This window comes from Balaenoptera musculus, chromosome 1 (assembly GCF_009873245.2).
Source record: "Balaenoptera musculus isolate JJ_BM4_2016_0621 chromosome 1, mBalMus1.pri.v3, whole genome shotgun sequence".
Lineage (NCBI taxonomy): Eukaryota > Metazoa > Chordata > Mammalia > Artiodactyla > Balaenopteridae > Balaenoptera > Balaenoptera musculus.
The window spans coordinates 14,894,437-14,915,162 of record NC_045785.1 but is presented as its reverse complement, the minus strand read 5'-3'; the positions used below and the strand labels follow the sequence as shown (position 1 = coordinate 14,915,162).

Below are 20,726 nucleotides of genomic sequence, written 5' to 3'. Positions count from 1 at the left end.
ACAATGGTTAAGAGTCCACCTGCCAGTGCAGGGGACACGGGTTCAAGCCCTGGTCCGGGAAGATCCCACATGCCGCAGAGCAACTAAGCCCATGTGCCACAACTACCGAGCCTGTGCTCTAGAGCCGGAGAGCCACAACTACTGAGCCCGCGTGCTGCAACTACAAGCCTGCACGCCTAGAAGCCTGTGACCGCAACGAGAAGCCACTGCAATGAGAAGCCCGCACACCGCAACAAAGAGTAGCCCCCGCTCGCCACAACTAGAGAAAGCCCACGCGCAGCAACAAAGACCCAATGCAACCAAAAATAAATAAATAAATAAATATTCTAAAAAAGAATATATAGGGGCTTCCCTGGTGGCGCAGTGGTTGAGAATCTGCCTGCCAATGCAGGGGACACGGGTTCGAGCCCTGGTCTGGGAGGATCCCACATGCCGTGGAGCAACTAGGCCCATGAGCCACAATTACTGAGCCTGCGCGTCTGGAGAGGCCGCGATAATGAGAGGCCCCGCGCACCGCGATGAAGAGTGGCCCCCACTTGCCACAACTAGAGAAAGCCCTCGCACAGAAACGAAGACCCAACACAGCCATAAATAAATAAAATAGTGTTTAAATAAATAAAAATAAAAAGCCAGCTTGTATATCACCTGCTCTTTAAAAAAAAAAAATATAGAGAGAAATCCTAAATGCAACAACAACAAAAATAATTCAAAGACGGACAAAGAGGGCTTCCCTGGTGGCACAGTGGTTAAGAATCTGCCTGCCAATGCAGGGGACACGGGTTCGAACGCTGGTCCAGGAAGATCCCACATGCCGTGGAGCAACTAAGCCCGTGCGCCACAACTACTGAGCCTGCGCTCTAGAGCCCGTGAGCCACAACTACTGAGCCCGCGTGCCACAACTACTGAAGCCCGCACGCCTAGAGCCCATGCTCCACAACAAGAGAAGCCACCACAATGAGAAGCACGCGCACCCCAACGAAGAGTAGCCCCCGCTCGCCACAACTAGAGAAAGCCCGCATGCAGCAACGAAGACCCAGCGCAGCCAAAAATAAATGATTAAAAAAAAAAAAAAAAAAGATGGACAAAGGACTTGAACTGACATTTCTCCAAAGAAGATATACAAATGACCAATAAGTATATGGAAAGATGCACTGAACATCACTAATTATTAGAGAAATGCAAATCAAAGTTACAATGAGATACTACCTTACATTGATTAGGATGGCTACTATTAAAAAATTTTTTTTAAAAGAAAAGAACAAATGTTGCTGAGGATGTGAAGAAACTGGGACTCTTGTGCAGCGTAAGTAAGAATGTAAAATGGTACAGCCACAACGGGCTTCCCTGGTGGCACAGGGGTTAAGGATCTGCCTGCCAATGGAGGGGACACGGGTTCGAGTCCTGGTCCGGGAAGATCCCACATGCCGCAGAGCAACTAAGCCCGTGTGCCACAACTACTGAGCCCACGACTCACAACTACTGAAGCCCGCGGGCCTAGAGCCCGTGCTCCACAGCAAGAGAAGCCACTGCAATGAGAAGCCCACACACCGCAACAAAGAGTAGCCTCCCCCAGCCGCAACTAAAGAAAGCCCACACACAGCAAGGAAGACCCAACACAGCCTAAATAAATAAATAAATAGAGTAAACCTTGAAGACATTATACAAAGTAAAATAAGCCAATCTCAAAAAGACAAATACTGTATGATTCTACTTACATGAGGTACTTAAGAGTAGTCAAAATCACAGAGACAGAAAGTAGAGTGGTGGTTGCCCGGGGCTGGAAGGTATGCGCAGGAGTAGAGAGTTATTGTTAACTGGGTACAGAGTTTCAGTTTTACAAGATGAAGAGTTATGGAGATAGATGATGGTAATGAGTGTACAGCACTGTGAACATATTTAATACCCCTTAGTGGTACACCTAAAGACGGTTAAGATGGTCAATTTAAAAATGTTTTAATTTAAATTAAAATTTTAAAAATTTTATTGAAATATAGTTGATTTACAATGTTGTGTTAGTTTTGGGTATACAGAAAAGTGATTCAGTTTTATATATATATATGTGTGTATATATATATATGTGTATATATATATATATATATATATATATATATATATATATATAACTTTTTCAGGTTCTTTTCCATTATAGGTTATTACAAGATATTGAATATAGTTCCCTGTGCTATACAGTAGGTCCTTGTTGTTCATCTATTTTATATATAGTAGTGTGTATATGTTCATCGCAAACTCCTAATTTATCCCCCCCATAAAATGGTAAATTTTATTTGTATTTTATCACAATTAAAAAAAAAATTGAGGGAAAATACCCCTCAAGACTATGAGGATTAAATGAGATAATGTAACATGCTTAGCACAGTATCTGGCACATGGTAAGTGCTCAATAAATGGTAGCCATTATCATCACTCCCCGAAGGAGCCAAAGTCTCTCTCTCCTCTGGGATGATGCCTGGACAGTTTCTGAGACCTGAAATGCAGACCTCCACCGGGTCCACCTACTAAACACCTAAGATGGAATTCTCTAAGATGGAATTCCGAAGTCTCCACCTCCTTTTCACATTCCTCAAGAAGGTAAGCCCCTCAAGGGTAGGCCCAGTGCCTATTCACCTGTGCACCCCTCCCCCGAGATTTCCACAATGCCTGGTATTAAATTGCTTAGAGAAGTATACATTAATTATTACTACTATGTATATAAAACTGGAATACCAATTGTCGGACTTCCATACCACCCACAATAGCCGTGATAGGAGCAAATGTGTTATTTTAACTTATAATTGCTATCCTTCATTCACATGCCTGCAGCTAGTATTTACCAAGTACAGGTAAAGTACTAACCACTGTACAGAGATTATCTCATTTTATCATCACTTGTAAACAACTACCATTTTATAGTTGAGGAAACTGAGGCACAGAGAGGTAATTATTGGTACATTTATTTCTAATGCAAAAAATCAGGCAAAAGAAAAGGAATGGCATGTGAATGCTACCACAGTCCATTAAATGGAATACATTCTAGGAGCTGCTTATAAATGTCCATGGCTTGCATTTTTCCTCATGCTTAATACACCTGGCTTGCAAGAAGAGCCTTTTTCAGGAAAGTATCATGGCATTGGTCAACCCCTCTCCCAACCATGACATCTCCTTCCCCTCTTTTAGATTTTCTGGCCAATACATGGATTATTAAGACTAGATATTCCTGGGACTTCCCTGGTGGTGCAGTGGTTAAGAATCCGCCTGCCAATGCAGGGGACATGGGTTCAAGCCCTGGTCCGGGAAGACCCCCACATGCCGTGGAACAACTAAGCCCGTGTGCCATAACTACTGAGCCTATGCTCTAGAGCCCACAAGCCACAAATACTGAGCCTGCCTGCTGCAACTACTGAAGCCCGTGTGCCTAGAGCCCATGCTCTGCAACAAGAGAAGCCACCACAATGAGAATTCGTGCACCACAATGAAGAGTAGCCCCTGCTCGCCGCAACTAGAGAAAGCCCGCGCACATAAACTAAGACCCAACACAGCCAAAAATAAATTAATCAATTAAAAAAAAAAAGACTAGATATTCCTTACTCTGGTCTCAAAGTGGGAGTGAAATGTGGGGGAGAAGGGACACAGCCAATTTCACAGTTTTTTCACATTAAGGATTCCCAAGGCCTCCAAATGAATCCACAAAGTACTGGAGCGAGATTCTCCTCAAAGCTTCCTCCAGCAAATCTGGGGCCATAGCCTCTGCCACTCAGACATCAACTTGGTCATGAGGTCACAGCCTGCCAGCACAGGCCTTCTGCATTCGAGAGTGAGTTGTAACAGCACTCTAAGGGCAATGACAATGCTTCTATGACCTACACTCGCAGGGCTTAGATATTCTCAAATTGCAGGGAAGGACCTCCATAAGTCTCATCAACTCTGATTTTCTCATCTCTTAGGATCTTATTTCCCCTGGGAAACAGAAAATAGATAAAACTTCCCATCCAGTCCGAGTGACAAGCAAAGGTGAGCGCATCAGCTCTGTCCCAGAACTATTAAGACTCCTGTGTTAGCACAATACTATGATTCCTATTCTCATTAGCAAGAATGTGTGTCTTATTCATGTGGGTACACACAAGACTAACTAGTCAGTATGTACAAGGAAAATATCAATAAATGGCACAGCCCTTGAGCAGAGTGGGAAAGAAAACCAGAGCATTCAATAAATCTGATAAAACAAAAATAAATTCATAAAATTAGCAAAAACCATTAATGACGCATTCACATAAACTAATGGAACATGCTATTCATAAAATGTAATATTCTTCACTCCTTTTTAATTTCCTGCAATAAGGCTTTGGCAGTACCACTTAAACCAACATCATGCTCTACTTGTTTAAATAAAAAAGTGCTCTCTGGTTTATGTTTCTTGGTTGACTACTCCCAAATATTTCTAATACTACTTTATTATTAAGATTACTGACAATAATTTACATGCCCAGATGAAATTAAAAGTTGGTAACAGTTCCAAGAGTACAAGGACACATGGTCAAAGTGTGAACTGGCAGAAATTCACATGAAATGTACCCTACTTGGACTTTTAAAATTTAAATGCTAATTCATTCAGTTAATAAAGACACTGAGTAGCAGATACGGGCTGAGAACAGAGTCTACAAAATTCTCAGCAACACATATCATTCATTTAACAATAGTTACTGTATGCCTCCTCTATCCCAGGGGCTGGGGGTCAACAGTGAACAAAACAGTCTCTGGTTCTCATGAAGTTTACATTCTAGGGAGGAGGGACAATCAAGTAAAGAAACAAATTGCAAATTCCAGATGGTGATAGGAGCTATTAAGAAAAATTAGTGGGGCTTCCCTGGTGGCACAGTGGTTCAAAATCTGCCTGCCATCTACCCTGAGAAAACCATAATTCAAAAAGAGTCATGTACCACAATGTTCACTGCAGCACTATTTACAATAGCCAGGACATGGAAGCAACCTAAGTGTCCATTGACAGGTGAATGATAAAGAAGATGTGGCACATATATACAATGGAATATTACTCAGTCATAAAAAGAAACAAAATTGAGTTATTTGTAGTGAGGTGGATGGACCTAGAGTCTGTCATACAGAGTGAAGTAAGTCAGTAGGAGAAAAACAAATACCGTATGCTAACACATATATATGGAATCTAAAAAAAAAAAAAAAAAGGTTCTGAAGAACCTAGGAGCAAGATAGGAATAAAGACGCAAACGTAGAGAATGGACTTGAGGACACAGGGAGGGGGAAGGGTAAGCTGCGACGAAGTGAGAGAGTGGCATGGACATATACACACTACCAAATGTAAAATAGATAGCTAGTGGGAAGCAGCCACATAGCACAGGGAGATCAGCTCGGTGCTCTGTGACCACCTAGAGGGGTGGGATAGGGAGGGTGGGAGGGAGACGCAAGAGGGAGGAGATATGGGGATATATGTATATGTATAGCTGATCCACTTTGTGATACAGCAGGAACTAACACACCATTGTAAAGCAATTATATTCCAATAAAGATGTTTTAAAAAAACACAAAAAAACGCCTGCCAGTGCAGGGGACACAGGTTCAAGCCCTGGTCCGGGAAGATCCCATATGCCGCGCAGCAACTAAGCCCATACGCCACAACTACTGAACCTGCGCTCTAGAGGCTGCGAGCCACAACCACTGAGTCCACATGCCACAACTACTGAAGCCCGCACGCCTAGAGCCTGTGCTCCGCAACAAGAGACGCCACCGCAACAAGAGAAGCCACCGCAACGAGAAGCCCAGACACTGCAACGAAGAGTAGCCCCCGCTCGCTGCAACTAGAGAAAGACGGTGCACAGCAAAAAAGACCCAACACAGCCAAAAATAAAACAAAATAAATTTTTTAAAAAAGCTTTAAAAAAATTTAGTGATGTGATGGAGAATAAATAGAACACCTAGGAACTTCTTCAATGCTAACAATGTTATTATTATTTTTTAAAGACATTAGTCTCAAACCTTATGGATGAACTAGGGAGAAAGGAAAAATGTGAGGGGAAGAAAGGAAAAGAAAGGAACAAGAAGTGAAAGAAGAGAGAAACATGTTTAACAAACAATGGCCTATTGTGCCTATTATAGGGAGGCGTGTGTTTTGTTTTGTTTCTTTGAGTCAATGAGCTCAGTACACCAGGTCAAACCATATTAGAAATCTTCTATCCCACATACTCCTATTATACACAAATAAATAGATATTTTAAAACCAGAATATGGGGGAAATAAAACTGCTTACCCTATGATAGGAAAGGAGGGGTGGTATTTATAAATAAATGTAGCTCTTCCTACAGGACAAAATCATATGAGAACATTACTCAAGCTTCAGAGTAAATCTTTGAAGAACAATTTTTAAAACAACTTGTGCCTAAAGTACATGCTTATGAGGGCTCTTTAACTCAGCTGTACAATATCTAGGCTAAACACGAGCGATTAAAATAGTCATTTTTCGGCAAATCGGTGGGAAAAGAATGAAAACACTTAGTTATAAGGTGCCAAACAGAGAAGTGCTCACCAAGGGAGCTGTCCATTCACCTTGACCTCCCTTCAGTCTCTCTGAAGCCAGAGAACATGAAATTATCAATATGCAGCTGAAAGCCTGCCTTGGCCCTTCTTCCCTGCCTACATCTACAAAACCTCTATCTTATTATGGCAGGCTGCCGTTCCTGAGTCTCCATCTCCATTTTGAAGTACTAGAAAAGCAAGCAGCCAAAGATGTTTAAAGAGTCCTAAAACCTCACTGCCTATAGGAATAGGAACTAACACACTCACTACAGAAGACTGTTCATTCCAGGGACTTCCCTGGTGATCCAGTGGTTTAGAATCTGCCTTCCAATGCAAGGGATGCAGGTTCAATCCCTGGTCGGGTAACTAAGATCCCACATGCCGCGGGGCAACTAAGCCCGCAGACTCTAGAGCCCATGCACCACAACTAGAGAGAAGCCCGCGTGCTACACCGAAAGATCCTGAATGCCACAACTAAGATCGAAGGCAGCCAAAAAAAAAAAAAGTGTTCATTCCATAGTCTCAAATACCTCTTAAATAAAAGTCCCCCAAAATTACACTTCTATGCTTCATTTCTCATATGCCCTTTCTCTACGTCCATTACTTCAGGGACAACCCCCTCAAAATCTGAACTCAGCTTCTCCCTCAAAATTAAAAACTTCTTCTCAACCTCATTATCATTCTCAAACAAATTCAACCATGTAAGCAGAAAAACAATCAAAATTATGAGCTTTTTTCTCATTACAGTCTCTCTCCTGCCACTTCACATGATCAGTTACTAAGTCTTATATGTAACTTAGTATAATGAGGTGCACATGCACCCCTCCTGCTTTACTTCCAAATTCTGATCAATGACATCACCACTTAAGTTCTAACCTTGGAGTCATCTTTATAAGAAATGAAATGAGGCAAAGTTAACCCAGTTGGAGAGAAGATAAAGAAAATAGCATTTATTGAGTTCCTACTATGTACTTGGCACTGTGCTGGCCCAGGAGGTGGGTATTACTATCTCCTTTTTATAAATGGGGGAAAAAGTTTGACGTTTCTCAAATAGACCCATTCCTTTCTGGTCTAACAGTTCAGACTTTTATCACTTCACATTCACAGTACTGTTAGCCTCCTCTACTCCTGATTTGTTCTATATAAAACACTGCCAGGACAATCATACCAAAATTCCATTTACATCACATAAGTTCCCTGTTGAGGGCACTGAAATGCCTTCTGTTTCCCTATCTGCCCACTGACTGGCCCATAGCTCAGTACATATTTGTTACTTAAAACCATCTCATGATTCCCTACTAGCCTCGACTTACTGAGCCCTGGGAGCAGAAAGTAATAGATTTTTTTTTTTTTTTTTTTTTAATTTTTGGCTGTGTTGGGTCTTCGTTGCTGCTCGCGGGCTTTCTCTAGTTGTGGTGAGCTGGGGCTACTCTTCGTTGCGGTGCGTGGGCTTCTCATCGCGGTGGCTTCTCTTGTTGCGGAGCATGGGCCCTAGGCGCGCGGGCTTCAGTAGCTGTGGCTCACGGGCTCTAGAGCGCAGGCTCAGTAGTTGTGGCACACAGGCTCAGTAGTTGTGGCTCACGGGTTCTAGAGCACAGGCCCAGTAGTTGTGGTGCATGGGCTTAGTTGCTCCGCAGCATGTGGGATCTTCCCGGACCAGGGCTCGAACCCATGTCCCCTGCATTGGCAGGCAGATTCTTAACCGCTGCGCCACCAGGGAAGTCCCAATTGATTTTTAAGACAGAGGTGTTGAATATGCAGAGTGCATGTGAAAAAGCCAAAGCCAACTCAAAAGCCTTCAAGATAAAGTAGAATCTCTCTAAGGTAATTCACAATTCTGACTCCACCCAAACCAGCCTTGTTTAGGGAGTAGGCGGGTGCTGAAATTAGAATGCCTGGTTCTAACCCCAGCTCCTCCACTCCTAGCCACTTAACCTCTCCGTGCTTCAATTCCTCCTCCATAAAAGTTCAACCAGCCTCTGCTCAAGTTCTTCCACTCTCCCTGACTATCCAAGTCCAAGTCATTAACCAAAGCTCTACTAAAGGCCCACTTCCCCCAACCCACCACTCCATTTACTTGATTTATAATAATAAGCAAAAAGTCTGAATAACTTATTTTAGTTTTTATCTGTAATCATATATCACCATGCTTCATTTAATTATTCCACCTGTGTATGCCCCACCAATGTCCCACTCATGAACGACACACACTACTTACTGCCTCAGGTGATCATCAGTGGCACAGTATCAATATCAACAATTATTACTACCACCATTTACTGAATATATAGTAAGTGCCAGGCATTGTGCAAGTATCTTGTGCACTTTTCTGTCCTTCAGTCTTCATAATCCTTTTAGGTAAATCTATCTCTTTATCCTCATTTCATACTTAAGGAAGCCTCTACATAAACTCACTCATTTAATCCTCAAAACAACTCTGTGAGATAGCAATATTATTGCCAATTTACAAATGAGTAAGCAGGCACAAGAGAGGTTAGATTACTTGCCCTAAATCACACAGCCGGTAAGTGGTGAATTTGAGGATGAAGAGGTAGCTGTGATAAATTTCTTCATTTACTGACTCATTCTCAACATCTTTTATTAAGCACTTTTATTAACATCTTTTATTAAGCACTCTTCTGGGAGCTGAGGATACAGCAGTGAATGAACCAGAAAACATCCCTGCTCTCATGGACCTTACAATTTTATTTCTTTTCCAATATTTTCATTCAAGGGCACAATCCTAAATCCTCTTAAATACTTTTTTTAAGATTTCCATACAAAAATATCAAAATTAGATAATAAAAATTAGTATCGAAGAAATGTATGGTACTTGAAACCAGAAAACCTGGGTTAAATTCCCAACTTTGCCATTGATTAGGCCCTGGGCAAATCCCTTCACTTGACTCTCAATTTCATGACTTGTATTAAATAATGTATTAAGTTGCACACCAAGCACAGAGTCTGGCACTTAGTGAGTTTCCCTCTTTCCCTCTCCCCTCCAAGCAGTGACTTCATAATTTTTGTGTCGTCCCTGAGCACATGTTAAAAGGCTACACCGAGCTACACTAAGGGCTGAAAAGTTACCAATCACTATCTTACTTTCCAAGGCAATTCTAATTCCAGATCACCATCACTAAGTCTCGGATTTCAGGCCCCAGGCTACTCTGATGCCTGTAAACCACGTTAACAAGTCGGGAATGACAGCAACTCACATTAGAGCCTGACAGTATCTATAAAATGCTCCCGATGACCTTCTTAGAGGGCACTTTTGATTCAGCAGAGGAGGAATGTGGCCTCCAGGCCAAGCTGCACGCCCCATGCGAAAGATGTGACACGAGGGAGGAGAATTTCCAGCCTCCAGCCCAAGGTTGCGCCCTGCATACTGCTTCAACTCGCAGAGCTCCCCAACTCTCCTGCCACCTGCCAACCCGACCCCCAACTCCTCGGGGCTGCATCTCCACACCTCCCACCTCGGGCGGCCACCCAGGCTCCTGGAGCCCGCGTCCCCAGCCGCCGTAGTGACCTCCCGCCCGGGCCCGGGCAGCTCTCCGTGGCCTGAGGGGCTGGAACAGGCCGAACGGCCTGACCTCTCACGGGGCTTCTCCTCCGCCCTCCGGGTCAGCGGAGCCTTGAGCCAACTTATCGGCTCCGGGTGGGGCCTGCCGGAGACGAGGAACCCCTTACCTATCTTCACGACGGTATCCGCCAAGCAACGGTCCCACTTCCTGCCGAGCTCTGAATCCGACATGTTCCCCACCCGCAGTTCCAGCTTTCCGGACCGTCGGGCCTCGCGCTCAAACCCCAGGCAAGTCTCGCGAGAGCCGCCTCCGTTCCCAGGCCCGGAGGGCCGACGACGTCCCGCCAGATATCGCGAGATGATCTGACAGCTTCCGTACTTTCCGGTTTTTTTCAGTTGGTCGTCAAGGTGACGGGTTGCCTAGAGGCCAGAGGTGACCCTGACCTTGGAGCCGCGCCTACCTAAGGGTTGCGAGGCAGACAGGTTTCCTAGGCGGCATTCAGAGCCCTGTCTGGAAGGTCCTTCCACAACACCAACTCCCGACGTTGGCCTTGGAAATTCCCAGGGCAAGTGAGGGCACAGCGCTGGATTTATTGATTCATTTACTCATCTTGGCTTTTTCTCCTTCCTCATTCACTCATTTATTGCAGTGGAACTCCCGCCTTCACCACTAACACAGAAATTGCTCTGGCAAACGTCACCTATTGCGGGGACTTCCCTGGTGGTCCAGTGAGTAAGACGACGTGCTTCCATTGCAGGGGGTGGGGTTCGATCCCTGGCCGGGGAACTAGATCCCACATGCATGCCGCAACTAAGAGACCTCCTGCAACAACTCAAAAGGAAAGAGCCCTCATTCAGCAAGGAAGATCCCGCGTGCAGCAACTAAGACCCGGCGCAGCCTAAATAAGTAAAGAAATATTAAAAAAAAAAAAGTCACCTATTGCCAAATAAAGTGGACGCTTTTTGATCTCTGTACAGCATTGGACACAACTGATGTTGTGTATTGTTGTCTCTCTTTCCTGATCCTCCTTGTCTCCGCCTTCTCTTTATTCATTTGACTGCCAGGACACCAGTCTTTCCTAATTATCCTCTTCTGACTCTTCTCCTTAGGGGTCCATCCAGGGCTGTTTTTCTCTGCAGCTAGTTAAGTGTTGGTTCTCTGGGTTCCATCAATCCTCTTTACATACTCTCCCTGAGTAATTGCAAACAGTGCCAAATTCTATCTCCAGATCAAGCTTCCTATTCATAATTCAGCCTCTTTGCTGGTGTCCTTTAGTTTTCCCTTCCCGTTTCCATCCTCCATCCTACCAACAAATACAGATTTGACTCTATTATTCCTCTGATTAGAAGCTGTCAATGACTCCTATTCATCTACTGGTTATATTCAAGCTGCAACAATTCATTCTAGGAAACCTACACTAATAGAACTTAGAGGCCCCCTTCATCCATCCACTAATAGAGCATGGAGCCTCCCTCCATCTTCTTACTGTCGCAGGAGCTCACCTACCCCACAGGATTCTCTACGTTGTATTGAAACATCTCTTTACAGATGTTTGTATCTGCCAGTAAAACTAGAAGCTCATTAAAGGCCTGAGCTGCCCCTTCTTCATCTGCACACTCCCAGTTCAGAGCACAAGGCCTTGGACAGTCGGATCTTCTACGAAATATATGAACTGACTTGAATTCATTCACCCATATACTTATTTATTCTTGATATCTTTAACAGCAGAACCACTGTTCTAGTCCTTGCTATGACAGAGCCCCTTCCTTCAGGAAGCCTTCTTTCCATGACGTGACCATCCTTCATCCAGCTCGCATCTGAACTATATATCAGACTATATTGTAATTGTTTGTGTGTCTCCTGGATGTGACTGTGAGCTCCTTGAGAATGGGGGCTGTGCCATTTCTGTATCCTGATGACCAGGAGAGAGCCTAGTATATATTGGATTTTCAATAACTGCTTTTCGAATGGATGTAAGAATGAATATATAAATGATTGGCTGACTGATCAGTCTCAGAGATGTTAAGTAATGTGGAAGATGCACAAGGCTCTGCATTGTGTAGATTCAGAAACTGACAGAGGCATTTTTATTGGATTCAAGAGAGTTGTGAATTTTTGTAGAAGGCAGAGAGCAAATTACAAGAGCAATCAGAGGCAGATGGTATAGCATGAATTCTGGAGCCAGGCTGTCTGCGTTCAGATCCCAGCTTTTTCCTAGTTTGTATCTATTATTCTCTCTTTCCATGGTTCCTTTCCCAATACGATGCTTTATTCACTGCTGTAGCCCCACCCCTAGAACATTATCTGACACATAGTGTTTGCTTGATAAATATGTTGATTGAATGAATAAATAAATGAAAACTCTGGAGTTTTTATAGTTCTTAGAGAATAAAAACCAATACAAGAGGGAAAAATATATTTTTAAACAGCAATTAAAAAAAAAAAAAACCCAGCAAGACACTCACTGTAAACTTAGTTACATTCAAAATGATTAAAAATAGATTTCTCAGTGTTGGAGAAGGGAGTTACAAACATGGAAAGGGAAAAAGCTTGAAAGAATTCTTTGCTTTTGGATTGGAATTGAGTGTATCAGTGTGAACTCATGGTATTAATGTAATAGAGATACATATAAAAGTGTGTGTGTGTGTTTGTTTCCCAATCCCGTCTGTGGAGAGGGCCTAAAAACAATGACATACCAGTAGCAATAAGCAAACCTAGATCTTGGCTTCTAAATACCATTCTCTACTTAAAGGACCCAGGGCTCCCTGGAAAATTGGCTAAGACTCCAGGGCTCAAGCAGGGAAAATTCAAGATGACCCTGGAATATCTTCTTGTTTCACAAAGTAAGGAAGTCTTCAAAGGATGATAGTGTCATGTCAAAATGTTTTAGTAACTACAAACTGCCTAAAGAATTGCTTTGTTCCTAATTTGAACCCTTTGTGTAAGCTATTATTACCATCATTAGGACTTCTCCCAATTGTATGGAGCAAATTTCACAAAGACAGAAGTTTGCATTTCAAATGGGTAAACACAGAGTCTTGTAATAAAGCAATTTCACAGTAAGAGAGCCAGTATCTTTTTACATTGGATAGAAGAAAAGTGAAAAAAACTGTCACTTAAGTAGCATAGATTTTAGCCTTGACTGGTTAATCAACTAAACATAAACTCTTTATTTAGTTTACTAGGTTGTAATCCAGCTTCATTAACAACACAGATTAGAATATTTTACAGCACAGCACCTGCATATATAAAGGTCTTTTAGATTCCAGTATTATTTTTTCAATTTCCCTTCAATTAAAAACTAATTCCTTTCTTAAAGGGATTTTCACATTTTTTGATTCATATCTTCTCTAAGAGGAGTCTTATATCATCTTGCCACTTCAGTAATGTGTCCAAAGTCAAACAGCTACTAAGTAGCTTCCTTGTTTGTTTCCAAAGCCCAGGTGGCTGTCCTTTGTTGTTGTTGCTGTTGTTTTAAAAGCATGCATATGTGTGAAATACAACAAGCATACAGAAAAGTGCTAAAAACATAAATACAGCGTGACACATAAATTATTGTAAAACAAACACTACTAGCACTTCAGAAGCCCACTCCCTGGTGTGTCCTTTGCCAGATCATATCCCCTCCCTCCCTGCCGGCATAACCACTATTCTGACTTCTATGTTATTCATTTCCTTGCTTTTCTTTAAGTGTTGTTATCTGATTATGCATCCTTCAACAATATGGTTTAATTTTGCATGGTTTTGAACTTTATATAAATAGAATCATACAGTCTGTACTCTATGGTATTTGACTTCTTTTGCTCATTATTATGCCTTATGATTCATCCACGTTGTTGCATGTATAGTCCATGCTCGATTCATTGCTATATAGTATTCCGTTATATTCTATCCATGATTTGTTTTTTGTTGTTTTATTGAAGTATAGTTGATTTACAATGATTTAGGTGTACAGCAAAGTGATTCAGTTTTATATCTATATCAATATATGTTTATATATATTCTTTTTCAGATTCTTTTCCATTATGGGTTATTACAAGACACTGAATATAGTTCCTTCTACTATACAGTAGGTCTTGTTGTTTATCTATTTTACATATAGAAGTGTGTATCTGTTAATCCCAAATTCCCAATTTATCCCTCCCCCCTTTCCCCTTTGGTAACCATACGTTTGTCTTCCATGTCTGTGAGTCTCTTTCTGTTTTGTAAATAAGTTCATTTGTATCATTTTTTAAGATTCCACAAATAAGTAATATCATATGGTATTCGTCTCTGTCTGATTTAGTATGATAATCTCTAGGTCCATACATGTTGCTGCAAATGGCATTATTTCATTCTTTTTTTATGGCTGAGTAATATTCCATTGTGTGTGTGGGTGTGGGTGTGGGTGTGGGTGTGTATATAAAACACATCTTCTTTATCCATTAATCTGTCGATGGACATTTAGGTTGCTTCCATGTCTTGGCTCATAATTTGTTTATTTTTTCTACTCTCCATGGGTATTTGGGTTGTTTCCAGCTGGGTATTATTACCAACAAGGTTTCTCATCCTTGTACATATATCCTGGTGCATATCGGCATATGTTTTTATATGATATGTAACTAAGGAGGGCAATAGGGTTTGTTTATCTTCAGCTTCATTAGATACTGCCAACTTCAGCCCAAAATGACTGTACCAATTCACATCCTCACCAGCAGTGTATAATCACTCCTGTTGCTCCACATCCTCGCCAAGAGTTGATTTTTTTAAATTACACTCTAAAATTGTTGCCAATCTGATAGGTATGTAGTGGCATTTTATTGGGGTAATCCTTGCTCTTTCAAGTGATTAAGCTACTAGATCATGTGTTCTGAATATATAATAGCAGGAATGGGGGATTCGAACTGAATGAAAGGGTCCCTGAAAGAGGAGAAGATGACAGAGACACTTTGCAAACTTAATGCTTTGCTACCTTGAAGCAGGTGTACTGGGTTGAATAGTGTCCCCCACCGCATTCATGTCCTTCCCGGAACCTCAAAATGTGACCTTATTTGCAAATAGGATAATTGAAGATGTTGTTAGTTAAGATCCGATCATAATGGAATAAGGGGAACCCAAAATCCAAAATGACTGGTGTCCTCATAAGAAGAGGAAGAGTTGTAGAGAAACAGGCAGATACAGAAGGAAGATGGCTATGTGATGATGGAGGCAGAGATCAGAGTTCTGTGGCTGCAAAGCCAAGGGGTGCCAGGGGGTGCCAGCAATCCCAGAAGCCAGGAAAGAGGCATGGACAGAGTCTCCCTCTGAGCCACCAGGAAGAGACCAACCCTGCGACACTTTGAGTTTGGACTTCTAGCCCCCAGAACTGAGGGAGAATAAATTCCTGCTGTTCTGAGCTACCCAGTCTGTGGTTCTTTGTTACAGCAGCCCTAGGAAACTAAACTAGCAGACACCACACTAGATTGGAAATCGTGAGAGCTGAATCCCAGGCTACTCTGCCGCTAACTGGTAGTGATATACCCACAGCAGCTCCCCTCAGATGGGCCTCCCCATCAGCTCTCTTCAGATTCTTGGATTTGCTTCTTCCCCTTGTAGCTCAGATCCAGCTTAATGGACGTCAGCAGCAGGTGGGGCCAGGCCGAAAGATGAGGCCACATTGCAGCGGGACAGAGATTGCGACCGTGCTGTTGGCCCCGGAGAGGCACGAGGACAGGGGACACGGGTTCGATCCCTGGTCCAGGAAGATCCCACATGCCGCGGAGCAACTAAGCCTGTGTGCCACAACTACTGAGCCTGCGCTCTAGAGCCCGTGCTCCACAACAAGAGAAACCACTGCAATGAGAAGCCCACGCACCGCAGTGAAGAGTAGCCCCCGCTTGCTGCAACTAGAGAGAGCCTGTGCGCAGCAACAAAGACCCAACACAGCCCTAAATAAATAAATAAATAAATTTATTTATTTATTTATTTATTTATTTATTTATTTATTTATTAAATGAAGAAATGCTAAAAAAAAAAAAATGGGCCTAATGCTGGCAATGGCTCCCACTGTTACTAACTCCAGGGTATTACATCATTCCTCTCACTTTGTAAATAGTAACTTTACAAACTCTCCTCCATTTCCCAGTTTGAGTGGACCATGTGTTTCCTGCCTGGACCCTGACCCTAAACCTATGGGAGGTCCTTGCCCCGCCTCCATTCCCTACCTAACTCCACCCACCCCCTTTGTTTCCTTCCTAGAGCATATCACAATTTGCAATTATCGTCTCTATTTATTTACTCCTTCCTTCTCCCCCTCCATCACCCAACCCTGCTTCTCCCACCAGACAGTAAGTTCCATGAAAGCAAGGACTTGACTTGTCTCATTATCACTATATGCCTAGTGCCTTGCAGTGTCTGGTACATTGGAAACATTTAATATTTCTTGAATGAATGGAGGAAGGACGAGCAGGAACGATGTCTTCTTCATGTTTGTCTCTCCAACACTATCCATGCCGGGTGCTCAGTGGTGCTCAGCTGATGTTCCATGTTCTCACATGGTCCTGCCTTTAGTGCCAGAGGGGCCCAGTGTGAAGCAAAAGTTAAGAGTAACAACCAGAGTGGATTTAAGCGTAGCTTTGTGGCCAATATTTTTTTTAACTATATGTTTGAATTGACCTTAAAGGGAACACTTGAAAAGGTGCAACTGAAGGTGCATTTTCTGCCATTACCTGCATTTGACGTGGATGTGTGAGAGAGCATGAATTTGAGGCAAATAGCATCACTGAATTGGTTTGGATTTAAGCACGTGAACTAAGTGAGTGACAGTTGGTACAAATGTAATCATCATAGCTTGAGTATTAATATTTCAAGGGCCAACCAAAATCAATCAGACATTTTTCCACTATAGAGCTCCCCTGGCTAACTTAATGTCAAGTGACCTTTGATTTTGACCTGGATTATATGAACGCAGCCATTATGGGGTAACTGGATATCACTTGTCTATTCTGTGGGTTAATAAACAGTTAGGGAATGCAAAAATGATTTCTTAGCCAATGCAATCTCTTTGGTAGAGAAAATATTTCTAAACATGGGATCCAAGGAGAAAAAAACAGCATTTTTGGCAGAAAATAGTCTGGGTAGCCTCTTCTTAATTTCTCTTCTGTCTCACAGCCAGAGAGGTGGGTGTCTCCGCCCTGAATTTGTACTTCGGTCTGTCTGCTTCTAAAGTCACAACTTTACCTGGGAGGTTGATGGATGTGTTTCAGAGGGTCTTTCCATGAATCCCTGAAACTATGCAAATCTTTATGTAGGAGTGCATATCTTTTTTTCTTTGAGTCTATAGCTTTCTTCTGATTCTCAAATAAGGTTGAAAACTATTGACCTGGAGTCAAATACAGGTCTGGGGATGAGGCCAGTCCCTCCAGCAGAGGGCGGTGGCTCCCACATTCACTGACCTCCTTGACCTTACAACATTGGTTGTCAAGAGATGGAAGAGGGGGCTTACCTGGTGGCGCAGTCGTTAAGAATCCACCTGCCAATGCAGGGCACATGAGTTTGAGCCCTGGTCCGGGAAGATCCCACATACTATGAAGCAACTAAGCCCGTGCTCCACAACTACTGAGCCCACGTGCCACAACTACTGAAGCACACACGCCTAGAGCCCATGCTCTGCAACAAGAGAAGCCACTGCAACGAGAAACCCGCAACCAAGAGTAGCCCCAGCTCACTGCAACTAGAGAAAGCCCGCGCACATCAGCGAAGACCCAACACAGCCAAAAATACATAAATAAAATAAATAAATTTTAAAAAAAGAAAGAAAACGTGCTCATTAGCGCTAAAAAAAAAAAAAAAAAAGGAGATGGAAGAGGGTGAGCCAGGTAGGGCTGACCTGAGGGCACCAAAAAAGAACACCAACCTTTCCCTGTTCTTCCTGTTGGATTGGTTTTGAAATCCCATTTCCAACCCCCAGTTGCCACATCATGGGATACATAAACTCCCAAGCAGTGGCTTTGGGGAAGACAACCTTCTCCCATCAACTTCCTGAACAAGCCTGGAAGATTCTTCTCAAGGACATGTGTTTTTCTAAGCTTTTTTGCTCGTTTGTCAATGCTGGTTTCTCTTGCTTCCTTTATGGACATGTTTAGACCACCTGAACAAATGCTGATTCATAGGTCCTGGTTGGAATACATTTTTCAGTGGAAACTTAAATGAACTGACCTTGATTCTCACTTGGACACACTTGCCTATAGGATAAACACCTAGCTTCTTAACTTTGCATTCAAAGCCTTTTGAGAACGGTTCTACTCCCCCTTCAACTCTTTTGCTACTCTCCCACATGAGGTTGAAATGGAGCAGGGCCCTGTGGGGCCCTCCTGGGTACATATCCTTTCAGTGTCCGCCATTTCTCGTTTGTAGGAAATAGGTTTCATTCAGCCTCCTTGACCTTCCTTGAGTTCCAAAGGGCAGATTCAGTTGATTATCAAGGTAGGGAAGGAATGCAGAAACAAAGGAGGAGCAGTCAAGAAACAACAGTGCAGCCATGGGGCAGGGTCCTAGTTCTTCCTGAAGGAATATACATAAACAACACCTTTGAGTTCTGCTGCAAGAATTAAAGCCCCCACCCAGGTGGAAGATGGTAACTTCAGGTTGAGCACAAGATTCCTGGAACACTGCCCTGTTACCTCACCACCAACCAATCAGAAGAAAGTCTGCACACAGTGGAAGATAAGGAACACTCTGACCCCCTCCCCCGAATGATTCTCCCTTTAAAAACTATCATGGTCGAGCAGAATCTTCAGAATTGGGTTTTGGACACAAGTCTGCCTTCTCCCCAGGTTGCCAGCCTCCTGAATAAAGCAACGTTTCCTTTCCAACCAACACTCATCTCTTGAGTATTGGCTTTTGAGCAGCAAGCAGCTGAACCTGAGTTCAGTAATAAGGTCTCCATGTAAGGTCTCCTTCTTGGCCAAATTATTCCTGCAATCACTTTGGACCTTCCAACAAGCTCTTGAAGAGGTCACGCCTTCCTTCCTGTTTTCCTAATCTCTCCCATTCTTCAGCCCCTTCTTCCTCCATGGAGCCTTCTCTGGCTGAGAAGCAGTGGATCATAGAGGTGTTAATGAAACCGAACAGGACCCTGTGGGCATGGGAGCCTTTCTGTTCAGCCTCCATGACCTTCCCTGAGTTCCAAAGGGCAGATTTGAACAGTTGCTAATCAAGGGAGGAGCAGCCAAGAAAACACCTGAGGCGAGATTAAAGGAAACAGAGAAGCTCATCAAGAAGATTACCCGAGACCAGATTAGAGGAGTGCAGGCCCTGCACGCACCCTAATCTTGTCAGCAACCCCAGCCTTGAACTATTGCTATAAAACTCCTCAAAACCCTGCCGGGCTGGGACCCAGTTTTTTGGGTCTGGAGCCCGCTGTGCCCCCCTTTGCCCAGGAAAGCAATAAAGCTATTCTTTTCTACTTCACCCAAAACTCTGTCTCCAAGATTCGATTTGGCATCAGTGCACAGAGGTCAAGCTTTTGGCATCATTAAGGGCTCTGAAAGACTGAGGAAGCAAACCACAAAGATAATTGAGGGGAGAGTCTTGTAGGCACAGAGAGGAGCAAGTGCAAAGGTCCTGGAGTGAGAGCTTGCTTGACCCTTTAGAGGCACAGTATGGCTGGAACAGATTGTGCAAACAGGAGATAAAGTCAGAGGGGTGGTGGAAGCAGATGGTATAGAACTTTATAGGCCACAGCAAAGACTTTGGTTTTACTGTGAGTGAGGTGGGAAGACATTAGAGGGTTTTGAGGAGAGGAGTGACACCATCTCACTTGTGTTTAACAAGGCCACTCTGACCATTGTGTTGAGAATAGAATGTTGGGGGCAAGGCAGAAGCAGAGAATCAGAGAGAAGAATATTGCAATCATCCAAAAATGATGAAAAAGGAGGCAGTGAGAAGAGGTTGACATCAGGATGTTTTTTGAAGTTAGAGCTGATGGGATCTGCTGATAGATGGGGTGTAGGGTTTGAGGGAAAAAGAAAGAGGCGTTAAGGATGGTTCTGAGATTTTCAGAGTGAGCAAGCGGAAAGGCAGGAATTGACACTGAGATGGGAAAAACTGAGAGAAAGAAGCTTGCATGGGGGAACAGAATCAGGAATTCCATTTTGACTAGGCGAAGTCTGGAGCTGCCTAGTAGACCCAGTTTATGTGCTGCCCCATATTTCCTCAACTCTTTCTCCCCCCCGTGGCCCCTTGACTGCTTACTCAAAGAAGAGCCTTGGTCACCACACCTAATGGTCTCCTGCTAAGACCACTGGCTGTCTCAGTCTCTTCCAGGGTGAGGGCCAGGCTCCAGCTCACTTTCACCATGCCTGCTGCAACAGAAGCTGAAAAAGCTCCAGGCATCAGACCCAAACGACCAGACCATGGTGGATATGGTTCCTCCCAACGCTTCTGAGTCCAGGATTAAGTTCTAAGCCACGGCTGGGGGAGCGGGCATCCTCAAGAAGCCCCAAAAGGCCAGGGACTACAACCTGAGGTGCAGGGGTAAACTATTATCATTGAGAGACAAGAGATGAGAAGGAGTCAACAGATGAATTCTACTTCCTTCTGCAGGCCAGAAATAAACTTTACCTTCTTAAGAGGCAGCACCATGTGCCGTGGTGTCTCCCCACCTCCACCCCGACTCCCACCCTGGCCTCTCTGGAGATGTTTCCA

At 43.4% G+C, this 20,726-nt stretch overlaps 1 protein-coding gene across 1 annotated transcript in view; it reads right to left on the bottom strand.

Moving 5' to 3' along the window:
• Nucleotides 1–10,368, bottom strand: part of MICOS10 (mitochondrial contact site and cristae organizing system subunit 10) — a 36,034-nt gene extending 25,666 nt beyond the window's left edge. Inside the window, exon 1 of the mRNA XM_036826235.1 lies at nucleotides 10,228–10,368. Within this exon, the coding sequence (XP_036682130.1) occupies nucleotides 10,228–10,291 (64 nt within the window). The 5' untranslated portion in view covers nucleotides 10,292–10,368. The remainder of the gene's footprint in view (nucleotides 1–10,227) is intronic.
• Between the last annotated feature and the right edge of the window lie 10,358 nt (nucleotides 10,369–20,726).